Here is a 26,251-nt window from a genome sequence, read left to right as displayed (position 1 = left end):
TGACGGAAGCTTGTCATGTGCGAAGAAAACCGCTTGAGAAATTATCATCTTTTCAAGCTTGCTGAGGTAAGCATTTGACCTCCCCCCCATGTGTTTAGGCTGAGGAAATTTGAATATGACATCCTGCAGAGTTGGGGGGGGGGTGGAGGGGTCTAGTCGGGGGGGGGGGGCTGGAGGTTCGTTTGTTCGCCTTTGTCATGTTATCATCTTGTTCCAAGTATTTGGCCTTTTGTTTACAGATGAGGCGGCTGCATACAAAAATAGATGGTGCTTTTTTTAACCTCATTACCTAAATGAGCACTCCTGGGAATTTTGGGTGTATTAACACACCACAGAGCTGCTGTGCGCATATGAACTCATAAATCCCACTTAATAGAAATTCAATTTACCAACAAGCAAACTTTCGTGAGTTTAACACCGAGTTATATTCTTGTTTCCTCTCCTGGTAAAACACAAACCGTGGAGTTCCCGGTCTCACAGCTCACCTGGCAGTGCAATCATTTCTGAGAAAAGTAGCTCTGTGTGGAGCCGAGACGGCGTCAGAGGGGGAATGCCATTCATTTTAAGAATTCACACATGTTATTGCTGCGCCACAGGGCTGTTCAGTGAAAGTGAACTGCTCTCTCTCTCTCTCAAGCTAGAAAATAGAGACCGTGGATTGTTTTGTGTTGTCACTGGGTTGTAAAATCTGCCACTGTCCCAACAGGCAGTGAATGGGAAGATTATGGTGAGCTCTTGCAACTAAAAGACGTTTAAGTCCTGGTTTAAAAAAATGTTTGGGCTATAAAACATCTGTGAAGACCAGAAAGAAGTGAAGAATGATTCATCCATGAACAAGAGAATATTATTATTTTATATTCATTAGGGCTGCAATTTAAGATTATCCTCATTATAGATTAATCTGACGATTATTTTTGGATCAATCTAGTAGTCGTTTGGTCTGAAAAATGCCATAAAAAGGTGAAAAATGTGAAACAAAGCCCAAGATGCAACCTGAGATGTCTTGTTTTGTCTGGATCAACAATCCATAACCCAAACATATACCAGAGAAGAAGATAAAACAGAAAATATTCATATTTGATAAGGTGAAAAGAGAGACTTTTAGCATTTCTTAATTTAAAAACAATGACTCAATGACCCCTGTTTATTATCTATGGAGCAGACATGGATTTCAAATCCCAAATGATGCCTGGTTTAAGGAAGTTTAAGGATTTTCTTTCATATTTCCCCACTTCAGAAGCCAACAAAACCCTGAGCAAACTGTCCAAGACTAAAAACATATTTTGATAGTGTGACAACTCTTAAGAAAGCAGGAGTGTTTTATAGTCTGTGCAGTCTGACACACATTCCTACAACATGCATATAAAGCATGAACTGTCTAGGCTTGCATTTAGCTTGTTTAAAACCACTGATAAGATAAAAAGGCAGTAAGATTTGTTTTAAGGAGGGAGGTGGAGAAACATGCTGAAGGTCCATGATAAGGAAATTGTTGGGTCGTAATCTGGACTGAAGTTGGAAGTCTGAGCAGGAAATGAGTCTGGATATAGTGTAGGAGGCACTTTGTTATGTCTAAACCCACTCAACCTGTCATGTCTGATGCACATAATGATGAAAGGGAACTGTGGCTTTTTAGATTGGACCACATCTGATCTGACAGAAAAAAAAAACACTAACTCCAGGGGCCCCCAGGTAGTATTTTACATGGTAAAAGACTTAGTTTGGAGCACTACTTGTAGAAAAAGACGCTTAATTTCCTCCATGAAGTAATATTAACTGGTTATATTTGCTTGAAGGGCAGAAAAACACACACATGACCAACCAGAGTGATTAATTTAACCTTCACACCTGTGCAGAGAGACGAAAAGGTGATTTTATATATATTGCTTTCAAGTTACAAAACACAACAACACGGCACATTTGTACTACTGCAGTTACAACGTCGTTAAAAACATTTTAAATCAATAATTATATTATTCTTAAGTTAATTAAAACAACAGTAAACCCAGTAAAAAAAAAACAAACCTACCATGTATGTTGGACAGTCTGCTCTGCTCTGTAAAGTCTGCCGAGAAAATCTGGATGCGACGGTCTCTTTGTCCCGTTTTTAAAAAATCCTCTTATCCACAGACTGTTAACTTTTCGAAGGTGTCTGCTGACAAAAACTACATGTTAAATATCTTTCTTTCTCCTTCTTGGGTCTCTTCCTGCCGCGTAAAGCGCGTTTGTTGTTGTGCGGAGGTCTGAATAGACGCTGCTCGTGTTAAAGAGACACAGACAAGCTAGCAACAATAGCAACGGCTACATCCGGTTATGGCTGTCAAAATAAGATAGCCTAATTTTTATTTTTTTATTTTATTTTTTTTTACCTTAAAGGATGAGTTCACATTTTTTTCCAAGTCTGTCTTAAAGGTACAGTGTGTAGAGTTTAGTGGCATCTAGCAGAAAAGACTTGGCAGAATATATATATACAATATTCATAAGTGTACTTTAATTAATGTATAATTAGCCCTTTATATCTATATAGGGAGCAGGTCCTCTTCCACAGAGGCTGCCATGTTGCACCGCCATGTATTTACAGTAGCCCAGAATGGACAAAACCAAAATGTGAAGGCTCTCAAGAGGGCCTTTCGCATTTATCGCAAGTTTCACAACCATCGTAGGTTCTCCTACATGCATGTAAAGGGGGGTGACCATGGATGTATAAAGAAAACTGGATACAGGAACGCGCAGTGCAACGTGTAATTACAACATTATGTGATGCACGCTGGCCAAAAAGACTTTTTTCCCATAGACTTACATTGTGAAGGAGATGTCTGAAAATCAGCAGATACATTTTTTTGAGCATCACAACCTCCACAAAATTACTTGTTTCACTATCAGAATTTGATCCATTCGGTCTGATGATTTAGCTGGAGGGCTAAACTGGGAGTTGGCCATCTCAGCTGGCATGCTCAATGGTTGCATGCGGCCCATAGAGCCTGCGCAATATGTTTTCATCCAGGCAATTTCTTTACAGCAGGAAGTGGCTTTTTTGATTTCATGTGCCATTGAACTTTTACTGGAATGAATAAGGCCCCGCCTCTAACGCTGTATCCAATTATCTTTATACATCCATGAGAGTGACGGGAGGCATTGTCAGTTGGTTGCAACCTCGCCGCTAGATGCCACTAAATCCTACACACTGGTCCTTTAAAATAACAGTCAAACACCCATATGAGCATTGAAATGGGTTTTTCTTACCATAATCATTCAGTGTATATAAAGGTATAAAGCTCCCTTTAGACCTGCAGCATTGACATGCACACATAATGGTGCCATAACTAAGTTGCATACTTTTATTTTGAATGACAACTCGCTAGCTTCCGGTTTTGTCCTGCTTGTGTGGTGTGCTTCACACACACACACACACACATACACACACACACACACACACACACACACACACACACACACACACACACAGTAGTAGTAACACACTTCAGCTCACATCCTGCTCTAAAGCCAGGACACTAACTGGACCCAGTAGACTTTATGATGATTAAATGATCAGTTTTAACAAAATATAAAAACATCTGAGCAAACTATTCACTTCATTTAATATCTTAAAGGAATATAGGGGCAGAATCAGTGTAGGGATACTATAGACACTAAAAACACCACAGAGTATTATAATACCACAATATGGGCCTGTTAGACACATTATAATAGAGTAGTGTCCAATAATAGTTGCATAAAGTGATTGAAGCAGTGTGGTTGAGTTGTAAAAGGATTACAGAGGCCTACAGTGCAATGGTTTGTGATGAAGATAAAGTACCCTAGATTCCCAGCCTGTTCCAGCACAACCGGTTCTTCGCTCTGTATTCTAAATATGTAAAACGAGGTCATACCTGACTAACCTCAACCCTCTCAGACAAGCCCTGCTGCTCCAGAGGAGTAAAACAAGGCTATATGCATAGTCCCACAGAGAGTCAAGGTTTTTTTTTTATAACTGTGGCAATGAATGTCACATGTTTTTTGTTTTTTTTTTCTACGTAGTCTCTCCTGTCAAAACTCCATAAGTCAAAATACTTAAAACACATACAGTAAACATTATGCATTATATAGAAAGTCTATTTTTTAATTTTTATATGCATTCAGTTGCCAGTTTTTAGGTCTACCTACCTAATACAAAAGCCCTACAACAACAAAAAACACCTTCATGAAGGTTATTAGGTTCAGATTTTGATGTAAAAGGGGTGGACAAAATGATAGAAACACCGCTCAGATCCAAAACATCTCTGTAAAACAGTTTGAATAAAAACTCAACATTATAACCTTTGTGAAGACAGGATTTATGGCATTTGTTGTGTTAGACTCCATTAGTTTTGGCAATTTAGACCTAATAAACTGGCTTTTATTTTTTAGAAAATAACTAATTTGTTATCCTGTTTAAAATAGACATTAATACATGAACATTTCATTGTTATATGATTAAATTAAAACAATAAACTTTATGTTATAGCGTAAAGTCACCGTGCAGGACGTTCTCATCATGATACAGACTTATGCAGATAAATGCAAGATAGTTTTAAGGTATTAAGGTGTGTATTAATAGCATTCATGTAATTCCTTGATAGTTTGTTTAGCATTTGATTTACAGTATTCGCAGTAGAGTTCACACCAAGATATATCTTTATGCATGAATGTCACATTTCTTCATTTGATCTTTTCCTCCAGTTTATATGTTTGCAGTTTTTAAAAATAGATAAAACTGACAAATATATATAATAATGCTTTGTTTTCTATTTTGGGGCAAAGCCACTGTGTAGCCTGGTTTCATTACACATGCAGAGACAGAAAAAACAACTGAAAATACAAAAGTGAAATCATCCAGATAACATCGGCATCACTACAGATGGATTAACAATTAATTAAATTTCTACTTCCTGCATGTAAAGAGGCAGCTAATTAAATTAGCATACTTCCTTTGAACACAAACACACACTCCTGCATGCTCGCCTTAGTTGGCTTATTTACTTTATGTTTATGCAGCACATTTCCTAAGTTTTTCTTTAATTTTCAACACGCTGAACTGCATTTGCGAGGAAATTGGACTTACTGGACTGGGCCGCTCTGTTAAGCTGGTGGGGCTCCAGCAATCAGGCTTGATGGGAAAGGAGGAAAATTGTCCGGCACTTATCTGGCCACTAGAGAATTGTTACAGTAATTGATAATTGTGTGTGGGTTGAATGCAGTGTGTCTGTTGATAATGACTCCCTAAATCAAACCTCTGAGTCTGCTCTTCGCCACTCGAGCACGGGGACATTGTGTTCCCAGTGCTCTCTGCCTCCTGGCTGGGCCGGGGTGTGCATGCACAAGATGCCTATCATGGCCCAGAGCAGCCAGCCCATCTGCAATTATGCTGCGTTGACTGATAATGACCTCTCCTCTGCGTCCACTGTGAGCTCATTTTATTCACAAACATGCCGGATGGAGATAATCGGTGAAAAGTAATTGGTCAGTGACGCTGCAACTCATTTCACTCATAAATGGCCCCTAGATCTCTGCTAAGTAATTTGAGAGTCCATTTCCTGAATGTGAAACTGCAGTACTTTCCATTATGATACATTAGGCATGTTCAGAGGAAGCCAGGGAAAGAAATTTTAGGTTTTCCCAGTTGTACTATAATATGATGCATGTACTTACTTGATATTCCCTTTTGTGCACTTTGCATTTGATTTACATGATGTACAGTATTTGAAGTAGAGTACGCACCAAGCGAGATCCTTCTGCTTGTATATCTTTCCTGGAGCTTTTCCACTATTATTCAACAGCGCTCTTCCCCCAGCATTTTTAATTTACAGGTTTGCACTTAGAAAAACTATAAAACAGTTGACTGAAATCTTACTGTCGGCAAGATAAAAGGAATTTACACCTGCAAAGAAACACATAATCACGAACACTGAAAAGCAATGCCCAGCAGGGAGGACAAACAAAACAAAATGCATGAATGACAAGTAGGGGAAACATGGGGATTGACCTGCTGACACCTGAACCCAAACAGCCTGTCACCTTAATCTGCTGCTCACAGTGTGACCTGCCTCCCAGCACAGTGACTGTGACTCAGTACTAAATGAAAAGGTTACTACAACAGAGACACAAGTGGACGGTTACCATAAGCTGAAGAAAAAAGTCTAATGTATTTACTTAATCCGATGATTTCATGTCTATCTTAAAGGACAATTCCAGCTTTTTTTGCAAAAAATCAAGAGCTGAGTAGTGTAAGTAAAAACAATATTTATATGTGTGTGAGCTTCCTTTACTTAACGTTAAATATAGCCTGAGTTTAAAGCCTTTTCACTGACATTTTCTGGTTTATTATTACTATTAAATACAATTTAGTGTTAATAAGTGTCAATTATACAGTAGTTGTAGATGGGTACTGGTAGGGGGCGGTTTGATCATTAACATTGAAGCCAAAGCGGATCATTTCTGGTAACAACTTAGTTTTCTGTGAACATTAACATGTGGATTGTGAAACTGTGGGCCCTCAAACAGAATGACTGCATGATTCCAGTGTTTACTTTGGACAGTTCGGATAACAATTTCATAGTTTGTCTTTGTTTTCTCTTCTAAATAAGTCTAGCTAACCCCGGGGTTTGTTTAAAACCAGCTTGATCATCTGACTGCTCGTGTTTCTTGCCCTGTCCAACTATTTTTAGCTTTTCCTTGTTTCAGCGAGAAACTTATTATTATTACAGAAACACACAAAGGCCAAAAGTATGAAAATAAGACCGGATTCTTAGCAAGCTGGAATTTACTTTAAAGAGGAGAGCAAAGTCACAAACCAGTGTAATATAGTTAGAAAGGCTATGTATGTTTATTGTGGATGACTAGAAGCTAAGCTAGTAAGCTAGGCTACGCTAGGAGTTGAGCTTTAAGTTAAGGTTTATTGACAACATGAATATATTTTAAAATAAAGCATATCAGACTTATCAGGGATAGAACAATGTAGTCATGGACATATTTCCATCATTTCCCCTCGTATTTTTTTTTTTTTAACAAAGCTAACTAACAAGACAAGGCCATACCTCTAACGCTAAGATCATTTAAAGAATGAAAGGTAGCAGATCTAATATGATGTAGACTAAACACAGAGAGAATAACAGAGTATATAAGGAGAAGTGAAGATTGAAATGCAATATTAAGGAGGAAGAGAGAGCATAGACAGAGGTTATCAATCTCATGGATGTCGTAATGTGTTAAACCGTATTCAGCGATGTGTGAGGATGCTGCTGAATGTGAACTGCAGAGTTTCTCCAGACTTTATTACCTGCCCATTACCATAAATACAAGTTATGACAGACAATTTATTACCAAAAATAAAACTGATAAAGAAGAGGTGTCATGGTCCCGTCACAGTCCTGTCTGGTTTTATTGTGTTTTTCTGGGTTTTTGTCATCTGTTTGAACAGTTTCCTGCTTTTCCCTCCACACCTGCCCCACATCAAGCCTCGCTAGCCCTGCCCTGCTCTCAGTGTTTTCCTCAGCCTATCAGCTCTTCCCTGCTCCTCCTTCGCACTCACCTGTTCCTCAGTACATTTACCTGTCTTATTACAATGTTGCTCCTATGGACATTTGTATTCTCATTATCTGCTCCTGCTTGTGGTTTGGACCTTCCGACTGTTTTTGACCTGCCGGCTTTTTGGACACGTAAGTCTGTTTTTGAACTTTGATTTATTAAAGACTTTTTTTGTTCAACTTGAGTCTGCACCCGGGTCCTCCATCTGTCTCTCCCATCTTCACTCATAACAAGAGGGACAGTATGATGAACTCAAACGAAACACTGTTCTGACTGTTAAGTTTTCACTAAACACACTTGTGATGCTGCTCTTGCTCAGAGGTTTGAAAGGTGCATCTCGGCCTCACAATACATACATTGTTCTGTCTTAGTGTACTTTTTGATGAACAGATGGATAAACTATCTAACCTAGCAAGCAAGCTTTGAAAATTGCTGTAAAATAAACTGGTAACCATGTGACAGCATGTGAGAGGCAGTACAGAATATAGCAATATCTGATAGGTGTTTTCTCCTGTTAAGGAATTGAGAATTGTGATGGACAGCAGCCGTTGTCGAGCTGTAAAATGTAATTTCATCGAAGCTGTCACTCACACTGAAGAGTTAGCCCTTCGGCTGAGTGGAGCATATGGTTTATATGCTCCTGTTAATCATGAACAAGTCGATTATGGAACATGTCTCCATATGTCTTGTAAAAACAAAGCAATCAGTAACGTTCTACACATGCAGCTCTATTTGTCTTTGTCAGTCACTAATCTCCAACAGACAGATGTTGTCCGTGTGTAATGTATTTATTGTCAGAACATGTCACTTGATATGAATATCAACATTTTTGGCATGGTTTCATGTTGGCTCTGTGTGTTTGTTTTCTGCAGGAATTCAACATCTTTTGTCATTACAGGCTGGAGCTGCCGGAGGTGCCAAAGACTCCCTCAGCCATCTAATCTCAGTATCAGTGTGCCAAGGAATAGTGAACTCACTTTGATCCCTGTTATCAATTGTCCTTTTGTAATTTAGGAGCTTAGTTAAAAATGCAATCATTTTATGAGAGGAATATTCAATCGATCACAAAGAACTCTTTACCATCCATGCTTGCTGGTTTGAACAGTATCCCAGCAGTCAGAAAATGGCTTTGAAATGATCACATTCAGCATTAGCGACATGTGCACGGCTTTATTTTATATGTTTCTCGATGGAGGGTACTACACTGTCAGATAATCAGCTTAACTGACCATGCTTATGCTGATAATGCTTCAATTAACTGCTGCACTGGGCGACCACTGGCTCTAGTTTTCTGCGTTCAGGCGTTCATGAAGCAGACAGTCAGTGTGTGCACACAGTCTGAGAAGATTAGGCAGAGAGGGGCTTCTTTTGAAGGTGGCCATGCAGACGGCTAATTTGAGAGTGAATGGGCATTTTCTTTGGCCTGGCTCTGGAGTAGGCCTGGTTGGCTGGGCAAAGCTGTCTCCGGCTCCCTTTCTCTCTGTCTTTCTCGCTCTCAGAGTGAATGAAAAGAAAGTCTGGTGTGAGGTGCTGGGGCCCTGCCAAGAGCCTCACTTATCCCTGGTGTAGGACTCTAATTCTGACCGCTTGCTTAAGAGGAATGAGGCCCTCCACTCATTAAAAACAGAGATTGCCACTGCTCAAAGCCTCATTTAGCAGTTTCCTCGTCTATTCGCTCCACCTCAGACTCCACTTTCCTGACCACAAACCCAACAGTCCTCTACTACCACTATTTATTCTCTCATTGTCACCCTACCTGCCCCCTAATTTAACCTCTATAATTTTTCCAGCACGCCGAGAAGCCTGAACAGCTGAGTAAGATGGTGCACCCTCTCTAGTCCCCTCAGGGCTCTTGAGCAGCCTCTACACCCGTTGGTGCCAGGGCAGATTAAGCTCCTCAGCGTTCTCTTTGGCCAGATCTTGGTGTTACATAAAGCCCTGGGCATGCTGGTGTCTCGCAAAAGCTTTCCCTGTCGTGTTCAAAAGGCAGAGCACGGCCAGTCGAGCACACTGAGACGGCAGGTGTTTACAGTACAGCTCTGTCACCGGGGGTGGATGGTTAACTAAAGGCCCGTTGCTAATGCTACATGACAGCCCAGAATTTGAGACACGAGCGCATGGTATCCTCTACATTTCTGAGGTGACTGAGGAAAAATAACGGGACCTGTAAGGATGCTGGAATTGGTGTGAGACAGACTGCAGCTCAGTATGGGTGCACTGACAGAGCACCCAAGAGCAAAACATGCTGAGTGACCTTTAGATGTTTGTAGGTGAACCTCTCTACCTGCCACCCATGGAGAGGTAAAGCACTGTGGGCGTTCAACAGAAGAGACCGGCTCACATTCACTGCACATTTCTGCAACTCACCAAGGTCTTTACAGTTCAAAGCCACTAGATTTTCTTTGAGTCACACATGTATTAAGTTCAAACACTAGCAGAAACAAATGACAAAATGCTCCTATTCATTCAAATATCAGGGTTCGTTGAGAATAAAGTCTGGTGTTATTCCATATCTTAGTTATTGATAATAAATCCCATCAGAAGACCAAAACAATGTGTTCTTTTGTCTCTCAATATGTTCCTGTCTGTAGCACTCAGCCTAAAGCCCATTGTTTTCCTACTGAATACAAAAATCTTTAATAACTGGTCACGAAAATATGGCTTCACAAAAAAAGCTCTAAACACAAAGCCCGATTTGTTTCCGAAGCTTTCAACCATTCTTATGTCCTTCCTAAGTGGATGGAGTTGTTCAGCTGTCATGGAGATGGGAGAGCCCGCCTGCTGTTAAAATGACCGAAATTCTATCCTTAGGTCACATGATGACACTAAACCATCTCCGTGACAACTGAGCAACTCTATCCACTGAGGAAAACCATGACATGTGGTTAAAAACTTCAGAAACAGCAAGTAAACTCAGCTAGATTATTTTAGATTAGATTTTTCTTTGTCATGCTGTTGTTTCCGTGGTCAAGAACGAACCCTAAAATTCAACACAAATATATAGTTTTGTTGTTTTTTATATAAAAAAGGGTAAATCATTTTGCCGCTGGGCACTGTAGTTTTAAGCAAACGGGAGTAAATAGTGCATTTGTTGGGGACTATTTTCAGATGCAGATCAATAGGCTACACAGCAGGACAGTATTCGATTGGTGACCCAAAATTTTCCGGAAGCCATCGATAGACGGGAGTAGGGTGTAGTCATCCACCATGGAAGACATGCAGGAGGCTCTGGACACGGTGACAAAAGATGACAACAGGAAATGTTTCCAGGGATGGGAGAAGCTCTGGGACAAGTGTATCCCGGCTCGAGGAGAGTACTTTGAAGGGGATTAGAAAGGTGAAAGATTTTTTTAGCAATTCCTGGAGTTTTGGGTCCTCCCTCGTATGTGGTATAAATTCAAAACAAACTACAGTGGCCATGTTCATTATAATGTCACCCAGTGCAACGGTTTGGCTCATGGACATGTTTTTTTAATCATTTTAGGCCTACAATGGAGCTGATTGTGGTTCTTCATAGGATTTGTTGATAATACTAAAAGTATAGAATATTGCCATTCTTATTCTTTAAATTCACATAATGAGCTGAAACACGAGCCTTCTCCTGGTCTGGGAGCACAGCGGGGAGGATGTGCGCATGGTTATTAATATGCACAACAGCAGACCTACTGTTGGGTAATATGGGTCAAACGTGCAGAGTGCACGTGAGTAAGTGAGGCAGAGTAAACCCCCCACCCACCCATGACCTGACATTGAGGGGATGGTCGTTGGGGCATCTTGAATCAGCTTTGAGTCTGAAACATCCTCTGGTCTGTCTGCAAGCGGCATGAGTCCTCAGCGTGCTCTGGCTGCAAATGCACAGAGAACCAAGGCATGCGCTTCATGTTGCCATGATGGGAATGGTGTTATTTGTGAGCATTTCAGTTTGCATCCAATTCATGGACTGTGCAAATAATACTCAGTTTCCCACTCAAGGATAAGAAAAGTTACTGTGCCGGCTTCAAAGAGGAGAAATTGTAATGTGACACAACCATAGACAGACACAGTGTACTGTTGAACTTGTTCTACATACTCATTGTACCCCTCCATGCTCTCAATGTTCTCCCAGCATGTTCTGTCACACTTTCTATTTTAATGTCAGTCTGGGTCAAAAAACATTCTCACTGTTTCTTTCAGCTGCTAAATTTGGGGTTTATCCAGCAGCATGAAAAATGAGTCCCAGATTAGTCTAAAAATGCATTTAAAATTCAGTGAATAAGTGAGTGAATGAACTGGTACACCAAGTATTCAAACAATGCCAAGGATTTTAACTCACCATCCGCTTTTTCACTGCATTCACTTGTTCCAGAGCTTTTGGCTATACCATGGATGATTTTCCAATTTCCAAAGAAGATTTTTTGGCCCAAATGTGTTTAACTCACAATCAAAGCTACACATTGTTCACAACTCATTAAAGAAGTGGATATCAGAGTGTGTGACATTTCCAGTCTCTCTCTCTGCTGTACCGTATTGTTCAATATAAAAGCAGAAATTCTTCATAAACAATGAGTCTGTTGTTGCATCAAAGAAAGAAAGCGCACATTTCCCCATACTTAATTAAGCCACAAGGAAGTGCACAAACATGCTTTACGGGAATAGATAGAATTTTGAGAAATGTTTTGATTCGCACAGTGAAATGAGAAGGTTGTTACTACACTTAAATGTGTTTAAATATGAAGCTACATCCAGCAGCCTTAGCTTAGCATAAAGACTGGAAGCAGAGGGAAACAGCTAGCCTGACTACAAAACCACAACTTGTCGTTTTGACACTTTTACAGTTTTTGTACAAATTAAACAAACAAGACATAATGTGTTAATTATTTTGGACAGAACCAGCAGGCTTGCTGTTTCCATTTTATATGCTAAGCTAAACTAACCAGCTGCTGGATTTAGCTTTATATTTATTGGACAGATTTGAGAGTGCTATTGATTTACTCATCTAACTCTGGGCCAGAAAGTGAATAACCAAGATGAGCTGAAAATACTCTAAATTTGACCCCATCTGAGTCTTTGAGTAAAGTCCCTTTGCAGTGCCAAAACCCCCGGCTGATTAACTTCGACTGAAGGTCATGAAATTACCTCCAGACTTGGTCAAATAGTTGCCTTAATGAAGGGCAGCTAATGGGTCGGAGAGCTGTATGCATGTCATGTATCCATGCGTCCCATCATCAGCACTGCCGAGAGCAGCTGGGGGCTTCAAGTTCATTTTTCGCTGTTATGATAATGCCTGGATTTTTTCTTGTTTGTGGAGTCAGTTTAGGGAGTAGATCTATTTCTAATACTCTTCATCATCACATCTGATTGTGATGTTTTCAGTGGATTTAAGGTCAAATGCTGCATGACAGGAGGATTTATCTGCAGCTGAAACATCTTTCCTTGGCCTCCTTCTATTCACGTCCTCTCATATCCTATAGTGTTTTGATGAAGTGGAATTCTTTTGGTCTCTGCACAATTTGTTTGCTTCATGATTAAGAGTAACTCAAGTTGTTTCATCTCCTTCCCTCTCCAGATGGCAGCTATTTGAATAGGCATGCAAAGCTCTGATCGGTACAAGCCATTCAAAACAAAAGAGAACAATCAGACTTGCAGCGCTGCACTCTGACGTACATAATGATTTCAGCGTTTAACGTAGTTGTGTATCTTCACCGCCTGTTTACTCTTTGAAAAGAAATAAAAAACTTGATCTATGATCTCTGAAAGCCTAGTTGGATGAAACAAAATAATAGCGTGGCTGACAGCTATGGAGTGTAAATATTTGAGTAAGTTCTCATTCGTTCCAATTTTTGTTTTTCCCTCTTTTTAGGAGCTGGTAGGAGATGGAACTGCCATCATCTGGGCTCAGAAATGCCTTAAAACACAAAGAGCCCCATTCAGAGGCCTCAGCAGCCCTTTCCCACACCCACACTGTCAAGAGGACACTCAGACCCATCCGGCACACAGCCTGGAGTCATTATGAAAAGCAACGTGTACTTACACAGCAGTAAAACATTCACAGGAAAACATTAAGCACTAAAGGAAGGCTCAGAGAAGAAAAAAATGAGAGAAGTATGGAAAAAAACTCTGGCAATCACTGCATCTGACCAGGAATTGTCTCCCCTCTGCCATCTCATCTACAGTGACTTACATTTATCAAACACACACAGGAATGATTCCCACAGCTTACAACAATATTTTACAATTTCAGCTGTCCAAGGAGCTCAGGGGTCAACATACCATGTGTAAAGTGAATCCAGTGCCAGCAGCTTCCCTGGGCTGGTCTGTCAGAAATGGAGCCCAGAGGCAGACAGAGAGGCCCCTTTCTCTGTGAAATGTGGACTGTGGCAAAGACTGGTAGAACAATATCAAACAATATTTCATAAACCAAACATACAACGATACAGGTATGACAGCCATCTTTGGTTTACGTGATATTATGTGCTTGTTTCTGGTGCCACAGGCAGTCTGTAAAAGTACCAATACAGCAATGTTTGGTCCCTCTGACTGATATATTATTATATATGACATCATTAGATTAATACTGAAGCATCAGTGTTCGAGCAGCATGTTATTGTTGTAGCTGCTGGAGGTGGAGCTAGTTTCAACTACTTTATATACAGTTAGCATGTTTAGTCCAGTGGTTCCAAACGTAGGGGTCAGGCCCCTCCAAAGGGTCACCAGACAAATCTGAAGGGTCGTGAGATGATTAATGGGAGAGGAAAGAAGAAAAAAACAAAGTTCTGATAAACAAATCTGTTTTCAGTTTTTGGACTTTTTCTCTAATCTTTAATTTGGTGATATATTGGATCATTTGAACATTTATTGAAATGAAAGCATGTGAGAAGTTTAGAGGGAAAAATCACTATTTGGTGAAGCTGTTAACAACTAATAGACATCTGATATGTGACCCCGACTACACACTGCTTTTTGTAAGACATCAAAAGCCAAAAAGGTTGGAAACCACTGGTTTCATCTTTAACAATGTGTTGTATTTTAAAAGCTTGTTATATTATCCATTGTGTCGAATCTTCATCTGAAAAGTAACTAAACCTGTCAAATAAATGTAGTGGAGTAGAAAGTACATTTCCCTCTGATATGTAGTGGAGTGGAAGTTTAAAGTAGCATCAAATGGAAATACTCAAGTAAAGTACAAGTACCTCAAAATTGTATTTAAGTACAGTATTTGAGTAAATGTACAGGAGTCCTACAGTGTCTTAATGAGATTCCCAAAGTGCAAAGATCATTAATTTTTTAATGAGTGTAACTCCCAGGGTGAGACAAAATTTACTCAGTACGGATGCCAAGGTTGAAAATCATCAAAGGCCCTGATATAAAACACACAGGCACTTTAATATCCCCACACTGAACCCTTCCCTTATCATAAATCTGACATTTATTCGGCTTTGCAGCGATGAAATACGACCCTCATCTTGCAGGAACAGTCTTTCTCGCTCCTGAAAGCTGCTGAATCTACGTGTAACCCCATACCAGTGCAAGCAAGGCAATTGATTTCACCTATGAAATATTCATATGAAGATGTTTTCGAAACAGACTTTGCATTTATTAAAAGTCACTCACTCTAAATAATGGATTACGTAATGTGACACTGGAGATGCCTCCTCCTGTCAGTAAAGGGAAGGTATTAGGTAGGTGTGTTAAACTCTATTGACCCGCATCACCTTCTCAACATGTGTTATCTAAGCTTTCCTTAATTATCAGTATTCAAAAGGTGGCAGTGCTCACAGCAGGGCCAAAGATCTCTGAAGTTCTCTTGTGAGCTGCCAAAAGATTTATATGAAAAGCAATCACTATTTCCAGCTTTACCAAGTAGTGCAGAATCAACAAAGATGCTGCGTCAAGCATATTTTTCCTACTATTATGCATGATTGTGCACTGTCACGCTTGTACATCACGCAGACATCTGGGGCAAATTGTTTCATCAACGTTAAAATAGTCACATTTATGTGTAAAGACAGAGCTAAATCAAACACACATGTTTGTGGTCAAGTTATGAATGCCAGTTGTAAATAAGGGTTTAGTCACATCAGCTTTTATCTGCACTCAAGTTAACTGACATGTGTTGAGTGCATACTGCCCCCTGTTGACCACAAATGAAAACACACAAAAAAAAGCTGCATCACAAAATTTTTTATTATAAAACAAGCTGCTCGTTCAATACATCATTGTACAAAAAAAATCAGTAGGATCACATTGTAGTAGTGTGTAAGTGCCTTGAAATATTGAACATAACCATGAAAACAGAAGCTTTTTGTCACAGTATTTTAAACAGTATTTCAGACTTGAGTCTACAATAAAACGGAATATACAGTAGTATCTGTATAGAAAATCTTCAGAAACTGTGTAGAAGTGTAACATGAGCTCACATTCGGGTTGAAATATCCATTCTTCATTCCATGATGTAATTACATTTCAAAATCAAATTTTTCTGGAGTCTAACTACATGTTTTGCTGTGAATTACAGAGACGTTATTTCATGTATTCTATATATAATCATGTGTGCATTACTACAGTATATGTTCAGCTTAGTTGAACTCTATGTTATAATATGGACATAAAACTGTCTGACAATATTATCTTTTATATAAAAAGACATGAGGACAAAGGTTTGACTCTGGATCATCTTTTCTTTCCCTTTTTTCTGCCTCTGATTATTAATATGGACACAGAGAAAATGATCCATACTGTCTATGAATTATACTTATTGCTTCTGCATGGTTCCATTTCCTGTTGCAGGATTCTTAACGGATCGTGGGGTCTTTGTGGTTTTGGCCGCTTTCTCTGCTTTCTCCTTTTTAACCTCTTCTTTCTTCACCGTCACCTCTTTCCCTTCGACCTCCTCGTTCCATTCGCCCTCCTCGTTCTCCGGCTTGGGGGTGACCTTCCTCAGCTTGTGCTTGCCCTTGACGGGAGACGAGAAGGTGAGCGAGGACTTGATGAAATCCAGGGGGAAGATGCCCACGTCTCCATCGAAACGGTTCTTTGTCACCTGCAGGGACCTGCGGCCGGGACACGTGACCAGCTTCTTCTCCTGCAGAATGAGGACGTTGTCTGCTTCTTGGCTGGCCTGGAAGGAGGTTAGTGGTTGAGATGTGCATTAGTTACAGCAGATAACAAGACTACCCAAGTACCTAAGTTTTTGTACAGATACCAAAACTTTTTATGTTACCTTACTTAAAAGAATATAATCATGTTTATTGACAAAATCCTTCTCTTATTTTTTATAATGTCAAACTTCTCAATTGATTTTTTAAGCAAAAGTGCCAAACACTTGATGGTTCCAGGTTCTCAAATGTGAGAATTTGCCACTTTTCTTGGTCTTACATTATAGTGAATTGAATATTTGGGGGTTTTGGACTGTTTTTTGATTATTTATTAGACCAAACAACTAGTCAATTAATCAAGAAAACAGTCATCAGATTAATTGATAATATAAAAAGGTCATAAAAAAGGTTATTTGCAGCCCTATTCTCAATGCATCCGCATTTAATTTTGACTTAAAACAAAGCAGCTGTCTAAGAACTATGTCTACTGTAAAAGTACAAATGATTTAAATAAGGAATTTTCTGCTCAAAGAATAAATAAACACATTTTAAAATCTGATTAGAGATACAATTTAGCCAAACTGGTATTTGACAGTTGTTAAAACTTGTTAAAAGATCAATGAGTGAATAAACTACAATGGAGAAACAGAAAAAGCTAAAAACTTATTCTCTTGTTCTGTTCTTTCTTTGTCTTCCAGGTTGATACAACTGAAACGTATGCATATGGATACTACATCGATAGTAGCCCTGTGACTACATTCCCCTCTTACCTTTGCAGAACCAAAGATAGATGCGGTTTGCAGCTCTCTGTCGTCCTCCTCTTTTCTAGGATGAATGATCAGAGTCACGTGGCAGCTGGTGTTGGTGGCAAACTTCCTGAATGCTCCGATAATGTGATCCTGGACTGCAAACCTGGATCAGAGGAGACATCATCCATTTCCATCAGAAAGTTTACCTTTAATTTCCATCTGTCGTATCAAAAACCCCAACCAACTGTGCCAAGACTTAAATTCTTCTCAAAAGACACCTTGATTTTATTGTTGCTATTATCACAAACCAAACAAACAAGAGATGGTGTGAAGAAACTGAGGAGAAGCCGTGTTTGTTTGTTTGTTTGTTTGTTCATCTTTCATTTGTCTTAACTCTTACTCACTTGTCCACTGAGAGGTTTTCTTGTCCCATCATGAACTGCAGGTTGTCAATGATGACATGGTTGATATCATAGAGGTAGACAGCGTGTTGCATAGTGTCCAGCACTGTCCTGCAGAAAAAGGTCAGAGAAGGGTCAGTCCAAGTACACCTACCGCCCACCAACACACGATGGAACAGATTTCTTTCTTAAGAGGCACGTATGAGTGGCTTAAGAAAGTTTGTGGCATTCATCAGTTCTTCGTACTTAGAATTTCCTCTTAGGTACAAACAAAATTCATGAGTGGTACAGACCTGTCGCACGAGTCACGAGCAGATGTTCATGTCTGACTTTCTTCAAAAGGGGAGAAACACTTGTTTGACTTAGAATTATAATGTCTTAATCTGAATTAATTTAGAGTTTAAATATGATACTGGAATGAACTAAAATAAAAATAAATAATTAAAACAAAGCTGAAATTATAATCTCTAAGATTTTCATTTAAATAAATGTCTGTTAAGTCACTATCTATCACTGAATGAGGTGACACAATGGTGACTGAGCCTATAGCCCGCTGATCACAGCTCTTGCATTTGTAGTATTATGATTATTATGAACTAGGTGTCGAAGGCGACTTTCCCGCCATGAATTCAAATCACAAGTGGCGTTGTCCATCATCCAGTAGTTGATCCACTAGAGAGGATAGGTGGACCCAACGCAACAGACTTGCTTTTCAACTCGCCTGTGCTAGCTTGACGTCACACAGCGTGACACTGTTTGGACTGTTTGGAGTGAGGTCGAGTGTGGTCAAAAACACACCTGCAATTACCGTTTAACACCATATGGTGCCGCCAAAGAGAACAAAACGGAGATCTTCATTGCCACTTTAATGCTAAATTTATATTCTGGTCACCATATTATCATCATCATGGCTGCCAGATTAATGAGAGGGTTTTTACATTTTGTGATTTTTATTGGTATTTTTTTGGCGAAGCAATTTCTACATTTCAAGTTGCTAGGAAGCTTCTCTCACTCTGATAGCTGCCTCTGGGTGTTTCTGTAGGTCCAGTATCATCCTCTGTTGCACCTGACAGTGTAACACTACCTACTGTAGACTATAAAAGCCTCTTCTCTCCTCTAATATCTCTGTGACTGTCACTGACAGAAAGTGGTGTTGAATGACTTGTTTGTTTTGGTCTTTTCATGACATTTGTTGGAAATAAGAAAAATACAGAATAACAAATGCTTCATCCTTCAAAGTACTTCAACTGAATTACTTAATGTTCTGTTCTTGCCTGACACTTACTCCATATCAGCCTGCAATTACATAAAACTGGCCGAGATGAACAAGAAAACTGCATCCATGAAAGCAAAAGTACAACTAGCTGGATTCCTATAACACTGAAAAGACTTACTTGATGTTCTGCTGTCCGTGGAAAGTCATAAAGTAGAGCGGCAGCTCTTCAAACTTGTCCGCCCAGTAGTCATACTGCTCCAGGTTCTCCTCCAGCCTCTGCATGGCAAACTGAGTCAGCATGATTTTAGCCAGACGCACATTGTTGATCTCAAAGCTGCCCCATAACGTGTTGACGCCCTGCATGCAAAGGTCCAGGGCCACCTCGCTGATAAAGGTGGTCTTCCCACTTCCAGTAGGGCCTGGTTAATGAAGAAACATGACCACATGCATTAAGAGTGTTGTTATTTCAAATTCTACATGTCTAAAAGAAGTGTTACACAGCCCGGCCTTCCTGCCCCATATACTGAATACTGTATGTTATTTTGGGAGGTTGAGTAAAAATAAACTTGGCCGGCTGTGTGTGTGTGTGTGTGTGTGTTATTTTTTATGTCCTGTTTGTTATAGTCCAATCTATCATCAATATTTAAACAAAAAGGGTAGCCACACCACTTAAGTTCAAAAGCTCATAAGCTTATAATTGGTTGAGAAACATAAATCACATCTTGGATCTTTAAACATCATGATACCTGTGAAAACAGTCAGCTCCCCCTTGCGGTGGCCCTTCAGGATCTTGTTGAGCTGTGGAAACCTCGCCCACTTCACTCCAGCCACCTGCTCAGTGTTCACCAGCTCCCCGTACACGTCCTCTCTGAGCTGCTTGAAGGACACTATGGACTTATGGGCCGCTGGGATGGAGGCTTTGATGATGTGGCTTAAATTCTTACCCTGGGACAGCGCCTCGACGGGACACGGCCGGTACTCTCCGGGCCGCACCAGCGAGCAGCGCCTAAGACCCAGCTTGCGTGAAAAGATCTTGGACGCCTCCCAGGAGCGCATGTCGCCTCCCAGCCACAGCGTCACCCGCTTGAACTGCTCCAGGTAGGGCAGCAGAATCGGTGGAAGGCAGCTGACCCCACGTGGAAGAGCAACACTAGGCAGTCCTGTGGCCTGGCTCACAGCCAGGGTGTCCAACTCATGACCAGTCAACACCACCTCAGAGTCCATACGGCCCACCAGAGGAAGACCAAACAGGTTGTAGTAGGAATTACACTTTGGTACCGTAGCTTCATTATAAATAACTTTCTCAGTGTCTGTGCTTTGGGCAGAAATGAGCTTCACCCCTTTTAAAGAGGCGTTGGGTCCCCCGAACCAGGGGAAAACCAGGCTCTTGGTCGGCTTGAAGAGCCTCACACCAAACCTCTTCAGCGTTGCATTGGAGATCTTTGTGATCTGAAACAAAACATTGATAAATATGATCATCCTGTGAGGAAAACACTCTTGACATGTATTTCTTCTAATTTCTATGCTGATGGTACACAATTGCATCTTTTTGTTCTTGTTGTCAGTGCGGGGCTCAAACCTGAATTAGGGTGCTACTGTAGCTATAGTAGCTCATCATAATAATATGCTTTTGAATGATTTCGATATGATAGTGTCTTACAATGCTGTCATTGTTACTTCAAAGGTTTCAATGTACGACTTTATTGAGCATTTCTGTTTTTTTCCCCTATTTTGTTGTTTGTATTTTGTTTTTCTAATTATTGTTGAAAAAGTTAAACACATAACAAGCATTTTCATATCTATACATGCACTGTGCTTTGCCTGTATTTTCACCAATACAAAAAAAAAAACATTACAAAAAAACCCTAAAAGTATAAAAAACAAAATCAAAATCAAAGTGTATATTTAGATACACCAACACATCTCCATCAATACCTGGAACATAGTTTTGATCAGCTGAGCCTCGTCCTCAGGGACGTCAGAAAGGGGCACAGAGCTAGACCAGATCCTCTGAACCTCCTTCAGCTCCCTCTCCGTCTCCTCCTGCTCCTCCACACTTTCATGATAACCCAGCAGCACATGAGGGCTGAGGAAGTCCTGCTCCTCCTTCTGCATCACCTCCAGGCAGTCCTGAAGGTCCTCCCAGCTCCCTCCCACTAGGGTGTCCTTGCACAGAAACTGCCCAGTTGTTTTATCGATGAACAAGGAGAATCTGTCCTTCCTGGTGGCTGTGTCCATGAAGATGCTCGGGGTGTGCAGGCAGCTGTAACCATCGTGGAAGGGGATGTCTTTGGAGCGTAGATACGCTTTGATGTCAGTGACTGTGATGGGGCTCACAGGAAACTCTACATTTGACTTTGCATCCTTTTTATACGCCCTTACCCCACTGTGTGCCAGGAAATAGTCTGCACCCCTAAACCTTAAGCCACATGAAGCCACTGCAGGCCTGTGAAGGAGCCTCTGGGTGAGGAGTCTCAACACGGGGGAGGAAAAATGTCTTTGGGGGAGAAACCTCGGGGCTACCACCTGCAGGAGACAGGTGGTGCCCCTCAACAGCGAGCTCCGCCACATCACTTGTCTGTTTAAGACATTGTACCTGCAATGAAAATATGAAAAACATCAGAATAATACGAAAAAACAAGGTGGGTTTAGTGTACATCTTGGGTGACCTAGTTAGACAGAGAAAGGACAAACAGTGAGGCAGAAAACAGTTATATTTTGTTTAAACGGACTCAGACTACTCATGAAAATTAGCTTAAACATCTATGAAAGACTCCACTGGAAATGTCTTACACTTCATAACGGAAAAAAAACACATAAACTTAAGCTTACATGCTCTGCTGTCTGTCCTCACATTTTCCTCCATGCTCCTTATACCCGGGCTTTTCAGTGCGCTTTCAAAACAAGTCCGTGTGAAATATACAGCGAAATGCACCGAACGGCAATTTATTTACGCCACATTTTAATCTTACATTTCGATACCTTTCAGAAGCTTTTCACAAAATATATACACAAATAAAATTTAACATTATGATTTGCTGACGGATGTATTATTATATAGTCTGATTTTGTTTTTAACGGTCGTTTCAGTGATATATGTTTCACTCCGGAATATATTTTCGACCGAACAAGTGCTCAACGGACATGCCCGTGAAGTCGTCTCCCATGAGTGTTTTTGCTATTTAACGTGTTTAACGGTTTGTTCTGTGTCCAACGGTTTTAATGTTTTACTTGTCATTAGATAACCGTTAACCGACCGTTAGAAAATGACCGCCAGAGCGACATCGAGTCGCTTCCTGAAGAGCGTCCTTCAGAACGGGGTCGGTCGGTACGTCTGCCAGCTGAAACGGATCTCCCTCATCTTCTCCAAAAACGCTCAGAGCTCGTTAGGAGTCAGGTAAAGAAAAAAAAAATAAACTGAATTTTTAAAGGACGGGTTCACCGTTTTTCAAGTCTGTTTTAAAACGACAGCCAGGTGCCATTATCATTCCTCCTGTTCATACTGGCTATTAGAAGATCCTTTCATAACACATTTACATCGGGACCAAAATCCACAGTCCTGTGCAAAAATGTCCCTATTTTTGTTACTATTCTTCCACCGCAGCTCAACAGGGAAACACAGAGAGGGAATTTGATGCCAATAAGACTGTAAATGTTGCATATATCCTCTTGATATGACTGACTCAGGCTGCGGAAGACTCATATAAGCTTCAGGCAAACTTTTAAATGCATTTTTGCAACAAAAAAAAAGACTATGTGGACACATTGTGGATTTTGATCCCCATCACTTACATTGAAAGCACATTTGAACGTGATCTTTTAATAACCAGTATGATCAGGAGGAATAATTACAGCGAGGAAAACCTCTTTCACTGTTCATATGGACACCTGACTGTTGTTTTAAGACAGACTTTAAAAATTGTGAACTTATCATTTAAATCAGTGACAGTATGCTGTATGTAATGTGATGTGTTTACATGTTCACATTGTAACAGGATGTCACTACAGGAATCATGGCCTTGTACTCAAAGGATCCGTTGATAAATCCTACCTTTCCTAGCTTGAACACTGAGTAGTAATTTTAGCTTTATTTGCATTTATTTGCTGGTTCCATCTTCACAAATCTGAAGAAAAATGGCTCGATTTTTCTATCCCTGTCTTTTCACTTTTTTCTGTCGCGAGTGGTGTTAATGAGAATTTTAAGAAAACTTTGTTTTTGCATCTCCTTACTTTTTCTGGAGTAAATGGGAAAAATATTCATTCAAAAAAATAATCTAAATTAGCCAATAGTCAGTGCTGGAAAAATTCTTTACTTTAGTAAGAGTATAAATACTGCAGTGTAAAATTACTCTACTATAAGCAAAAGTCCTTCATTAAAATAAGTAAAAGAAGTATCAGCAAAATGTACATAAAGTATCTAAAGTAAAATTGCTCATTAGGTAGTAGAATTACTCCAGTCAGTTTTATATTATTTTTATTTACATTGTGATAATCATAACTTGTAAGCAGTAGGGCTGCAAATAATGATTATTTTCATTAGCATTTAATCTATTGATTATTTTCTCAATTCATTGTTTTGTCTATCAAATGTCCTTATTAGAGCTCATGGTGACGTCTTCAGATGTCCAACCAACAGTCTAAAACCCAAAGATATTCAGTTTACTATCATGTATGACACAGAAAAACCTTAAAATCCTCACATTTGAGAAGCTGCAACCAGCAAAAATGGATCGTTCTTGCTTGAAAAAAGACTAAAACGATTATCATAATAGTTGTAGATGAATTTTCTGTTTGATCGACTAATCGTTGCAGCTCTAGTAAGCAGATCATGATATGTCAGGTTGAGTAAAAAGTGCAATTATATAAAAAGTAGTATACAATTACCTCAAAATGAATTACTCAAGCGCTGTACTTGAGTAGCCTAATTAGAGTTACGTTCCATTATGGCTCATAAAGAACGTAATCATCAGGTGCAGTTCAACAAAAGGTAACATATGATATTCCTGTTGCCACTAATAAGATAAGATACTGAATGTTTCTAAACCTACCAATCCAAAAACACCCACAAACTTCACCATTATTGTCCTCTTCTTCTTTTTCAGGGACTTTATTGAGGAGGGAGTGGTGGATTATGCCAAGAAGAACCCTGGAACTGTTGTGTATGTGTCGCCTCAGTCCTGCAGGATACCCAAAATAGTTGCAGAATACTGTAAGTGTTTATGACTTTGTGTTTTGGGACACTTGGTGAAACCTGGATTTCTGTTTTATTACATATTTCTATGTATAGAATGAATGAGAAGGATTTATTTTACAGGTCCTGTAAGTTTCCTGTAAAGAACTATGTAAATTGGTATTAACAGAGCTACATGGAAAATAGAGATAAAGTTCAGAGATAATTATTTAACTTAAGTTAGTTTTGTTGAGTTTAATGGAGAATAACGTTCCCAATAATAAATCAATATTTATTTTGGTAAACTAAAATGATTTTAGATGTTCTTTAAAGGAAACTCATCTCCTTATAGAGCTGAAACAATTAGTTGATCAATCGATCAGTTAAAAAACCTTACATTTCCTCGCTGCAACTTCTAAATTGGGAGGATTTGCTGCTTTTCTTTGTCTTAATTTAATAATAAATTGAACATCTTTGGGTTTCAGACTGTTGGTTGGACAAAACAACAGATTTAAACACCTCACCTTGAGCTTAAGCAGATTTTAAAGGGAACTTTCCTGTATTTCCTGACATTTTATCGACCAAACAGTTAATTGATTCAAGAAAACAAGAACACAGATTAATCAACAATGACAATAATTAATAGTTGCAGTCCTATTCTCCATATATGTTGAGTTGTATATTTGTCTCTACACAAATTTACATTTTTACCTTGAGTAAAAGACTTATTTTGGATTTAGTTAATTGGAAATTATGTGTGTGTGTTACACAGTAATTTCTTGACGTATCAGTTCTGTGGCCTGGGGCCTGTAAACTAAAGTCATACCAAATTAATACTCATTACAATATTTTCCTGTGTTCTCATTCATGTTTTATTTATGGTCTGTTAAATTAACTATTTAGTTCAAATGACTACATACTGGATTTTTCATGGTCATTGTTTGGTGTTCGAAATTTTAAGCAGATCAGAAACATACAGTACGCTGGCTGCAACATCAACTACTACTCATTCAAAATCATACTAATGTCTTCGCAATTGAAAGGACAGGTTCAGGGTTATAATCAGCCTTTTTGGTGGCGTTTGTGACAAGTTTAAGCTTTTGTCATGTTAACTACAATAAAGAGTGACTACTTCTAGATACTGTAGGGGGCAGTATAACACTGGCTTTATGAGGCCTTTATTGATTCAGGTAGAAATTAAATGCCACTAGTGTTTCACATTGATTGAGTTAAATGTGAATTGACTTGTTGACACTCCAAAATATTCTGTACCTATCCTCTTTTAACTCTAACTTTATTGATTTCCTTTTTGCCCTTCCTGCAGTGAACGGCAACGTGAGGGAAGAAATCATCACAAGCAAAACGTCTCAGCAGATTTCAGAGCTTTTGACCAAGCTGACTAATCAGTCTGGCCTGGACATCATCCGCATCCGCAAACCCTTCCACACAGACAACCCCAGCATCCAGGGCCAGTGGCACCCTTTCACCAACCGGCCCCCGTCTATCGGCCCCATCAGACCACAGAAACAGAGCACTGAATAAAGACTGGACAATAGAAAAGTCAAACAGTTTGGATGTTTCCAGAAAATCATTGCTTAATTTCAGTTACTATAGCAAGTCCTTATTTTGAAGCTGTTAAAGTAACTGGGACATGTTCTGGTTTTTGTGGCAATTTTACAGCATACAGGTTGGAAACGTCTGCTGAAGATCCCACTATTGACTGAACATCTTCTACTAAGCTCTTCTGTCTGGCAGTGGCAGCAAATCCACTTGTCTGGTTCAGAATAATACACATCTCTGCCACATTTGAGAAGACTTAACATGAATACACCAGAGGCTTGTCAGCTGGCATACTAAAAAGCAGATAACTTGTTTTTAATCTCAAGGTTATTTGAAGATTCATGTACAAGTTCAAGTGCAAGCACTACTCATCAGATGGAAGTTTGTATGAAATAAAGAAATGTTTCTTTATGCGAACGCTGGCATTGGTGTTTAAATTTAGATTTGTGTTTGAACAGCTTGTCAGAGAGAAAATCAACAGAGGAAAAACTGAATCCAGTGTCTGCACCATCAAGTGAAAA

At 39.6% G+C, this 26,251-nt stretch overlaps 3 protein-coding genes across 4 annotated transcripts in view; 1 reads left to right on the top strand and 2 right to left on the bottom strand.

Moving 5' to 3' along the window:
• LOC122971352 (leucine zipper putative tumor suppressor 2 homolog) overlaps positions 1-2,296 on the bottom strand; it is a 34,109-nt gene extending 31,813 nt beyond the window's left edge. For both annotated transcript variants that reach the window (XM_044337956.1, XM_044337955.1), the window contains exon 1: positions 2,027-2,296. The gene's annotated coding sequence lies outside the window, so the exon portion shown is untranslated. The remainder of the gene's footprint in view (positions 1-2,026) is intronic.
• Positions 2,297-15,705: 13,409 nt separating this feature from the next.
• On the bottom strand, positions 15,706-21,999 carry twnk (twinkle mtDNA helicase). The gene is made up of 7 exons (XM_044337203.1): positions 21,833-21,999; positions 20,936-21,596; positions 19,747-20,449; positions 19,179-19,419; positions 17,788-17,895; positions 17,405-17,546; positions 15,706-16,657 (listed from the first exon to the last, which is right to left on the bottom strand). Coding segments are annotated over exons 1-7 (2,223 nt in total). The 5' UTR covers positions 21,835-21,999; the 3' UTR covers positions 15,706-16,291.
• A 108-nt stretch (positions 22,000-22,107) lies between these two features.
• On the top strand, positions 22,108-26,147 carry mrpl43 (mitochondrial ribosomal protein L43). Its single transcript, XM_044337204.1, has 3 exons — positions 22,108-22,397; positions 24,103-24,209; positions 25,495-26,147. The coding sequence occupies exons 1-3, from the start codon at positions 22,267-22,269 to the stop codon at positions 25,710-25,712; spliced, it is 456 nt and encodes a 151-aa protein (XP_044193139.1). The 5' UTR covers positions 22,108-22,266; the 3' UTR covers positions 25,713-26,147.
• The last annotated feature ends 104 nt before the right edge of the window (positions 26,148-26,251 follow it).

This window comes from Thunnus albacares, chromosome 20, assembly GCF_914725855.1.
Source record: "Thunnus albacares chromosome 20, fThuAlb1.1, whole genome shotgun sequence".
NCBI classification, from domain to species: Eukaryota; Metazoa; Chordata; class Actinopteri; order Scombriformes; family Scombridae; genus Thunnus; species Thunnus albacares.
Note: the sequence above shows the minus strand (reverse complement) of the source record. Positions and strands in the feature narration are given on the sequence as shown.

Coding starts and splice junctions, on each gene's coding strand:
- mrpl43 (XM_044337204.1), top strand. CDS start 22,267: ATGACCGCCAGAGCGACATCGAGTCGCTTCCTGAAGAGCGTCCTTCAG. Junction 22,398..24,102: donor CAGAGCTCGTTAGGAGTCAG/GTAAAGAAAAAA, acceptor CTTCTTTTTCAG/GGACTTTATTGAGGAGGGAG. Junction 24,210..25,494: donor CAAAATAGTTGCAGAATACT/GTAAGTGTTTAT, acceptor CCCTTCCTGCAG/TGAACGGCAACGTGAGGGAA.
- twnk (XM_044337203.1), bottom strand. Junction 20,450..20,935: donor TGATCAAAACTATGTTCCAG/GTATTGATGGAG, acceptor GTTTTGTTTCAG/ATCACAAAGATCTCCAATGC. Junction 19,420..19,746: donor GGAGCTGACTGTTTTCACAG/GTATCATGATGT, acceptor TTCATTAACCAG/GCCCTACTGGAAGTGGGAAG.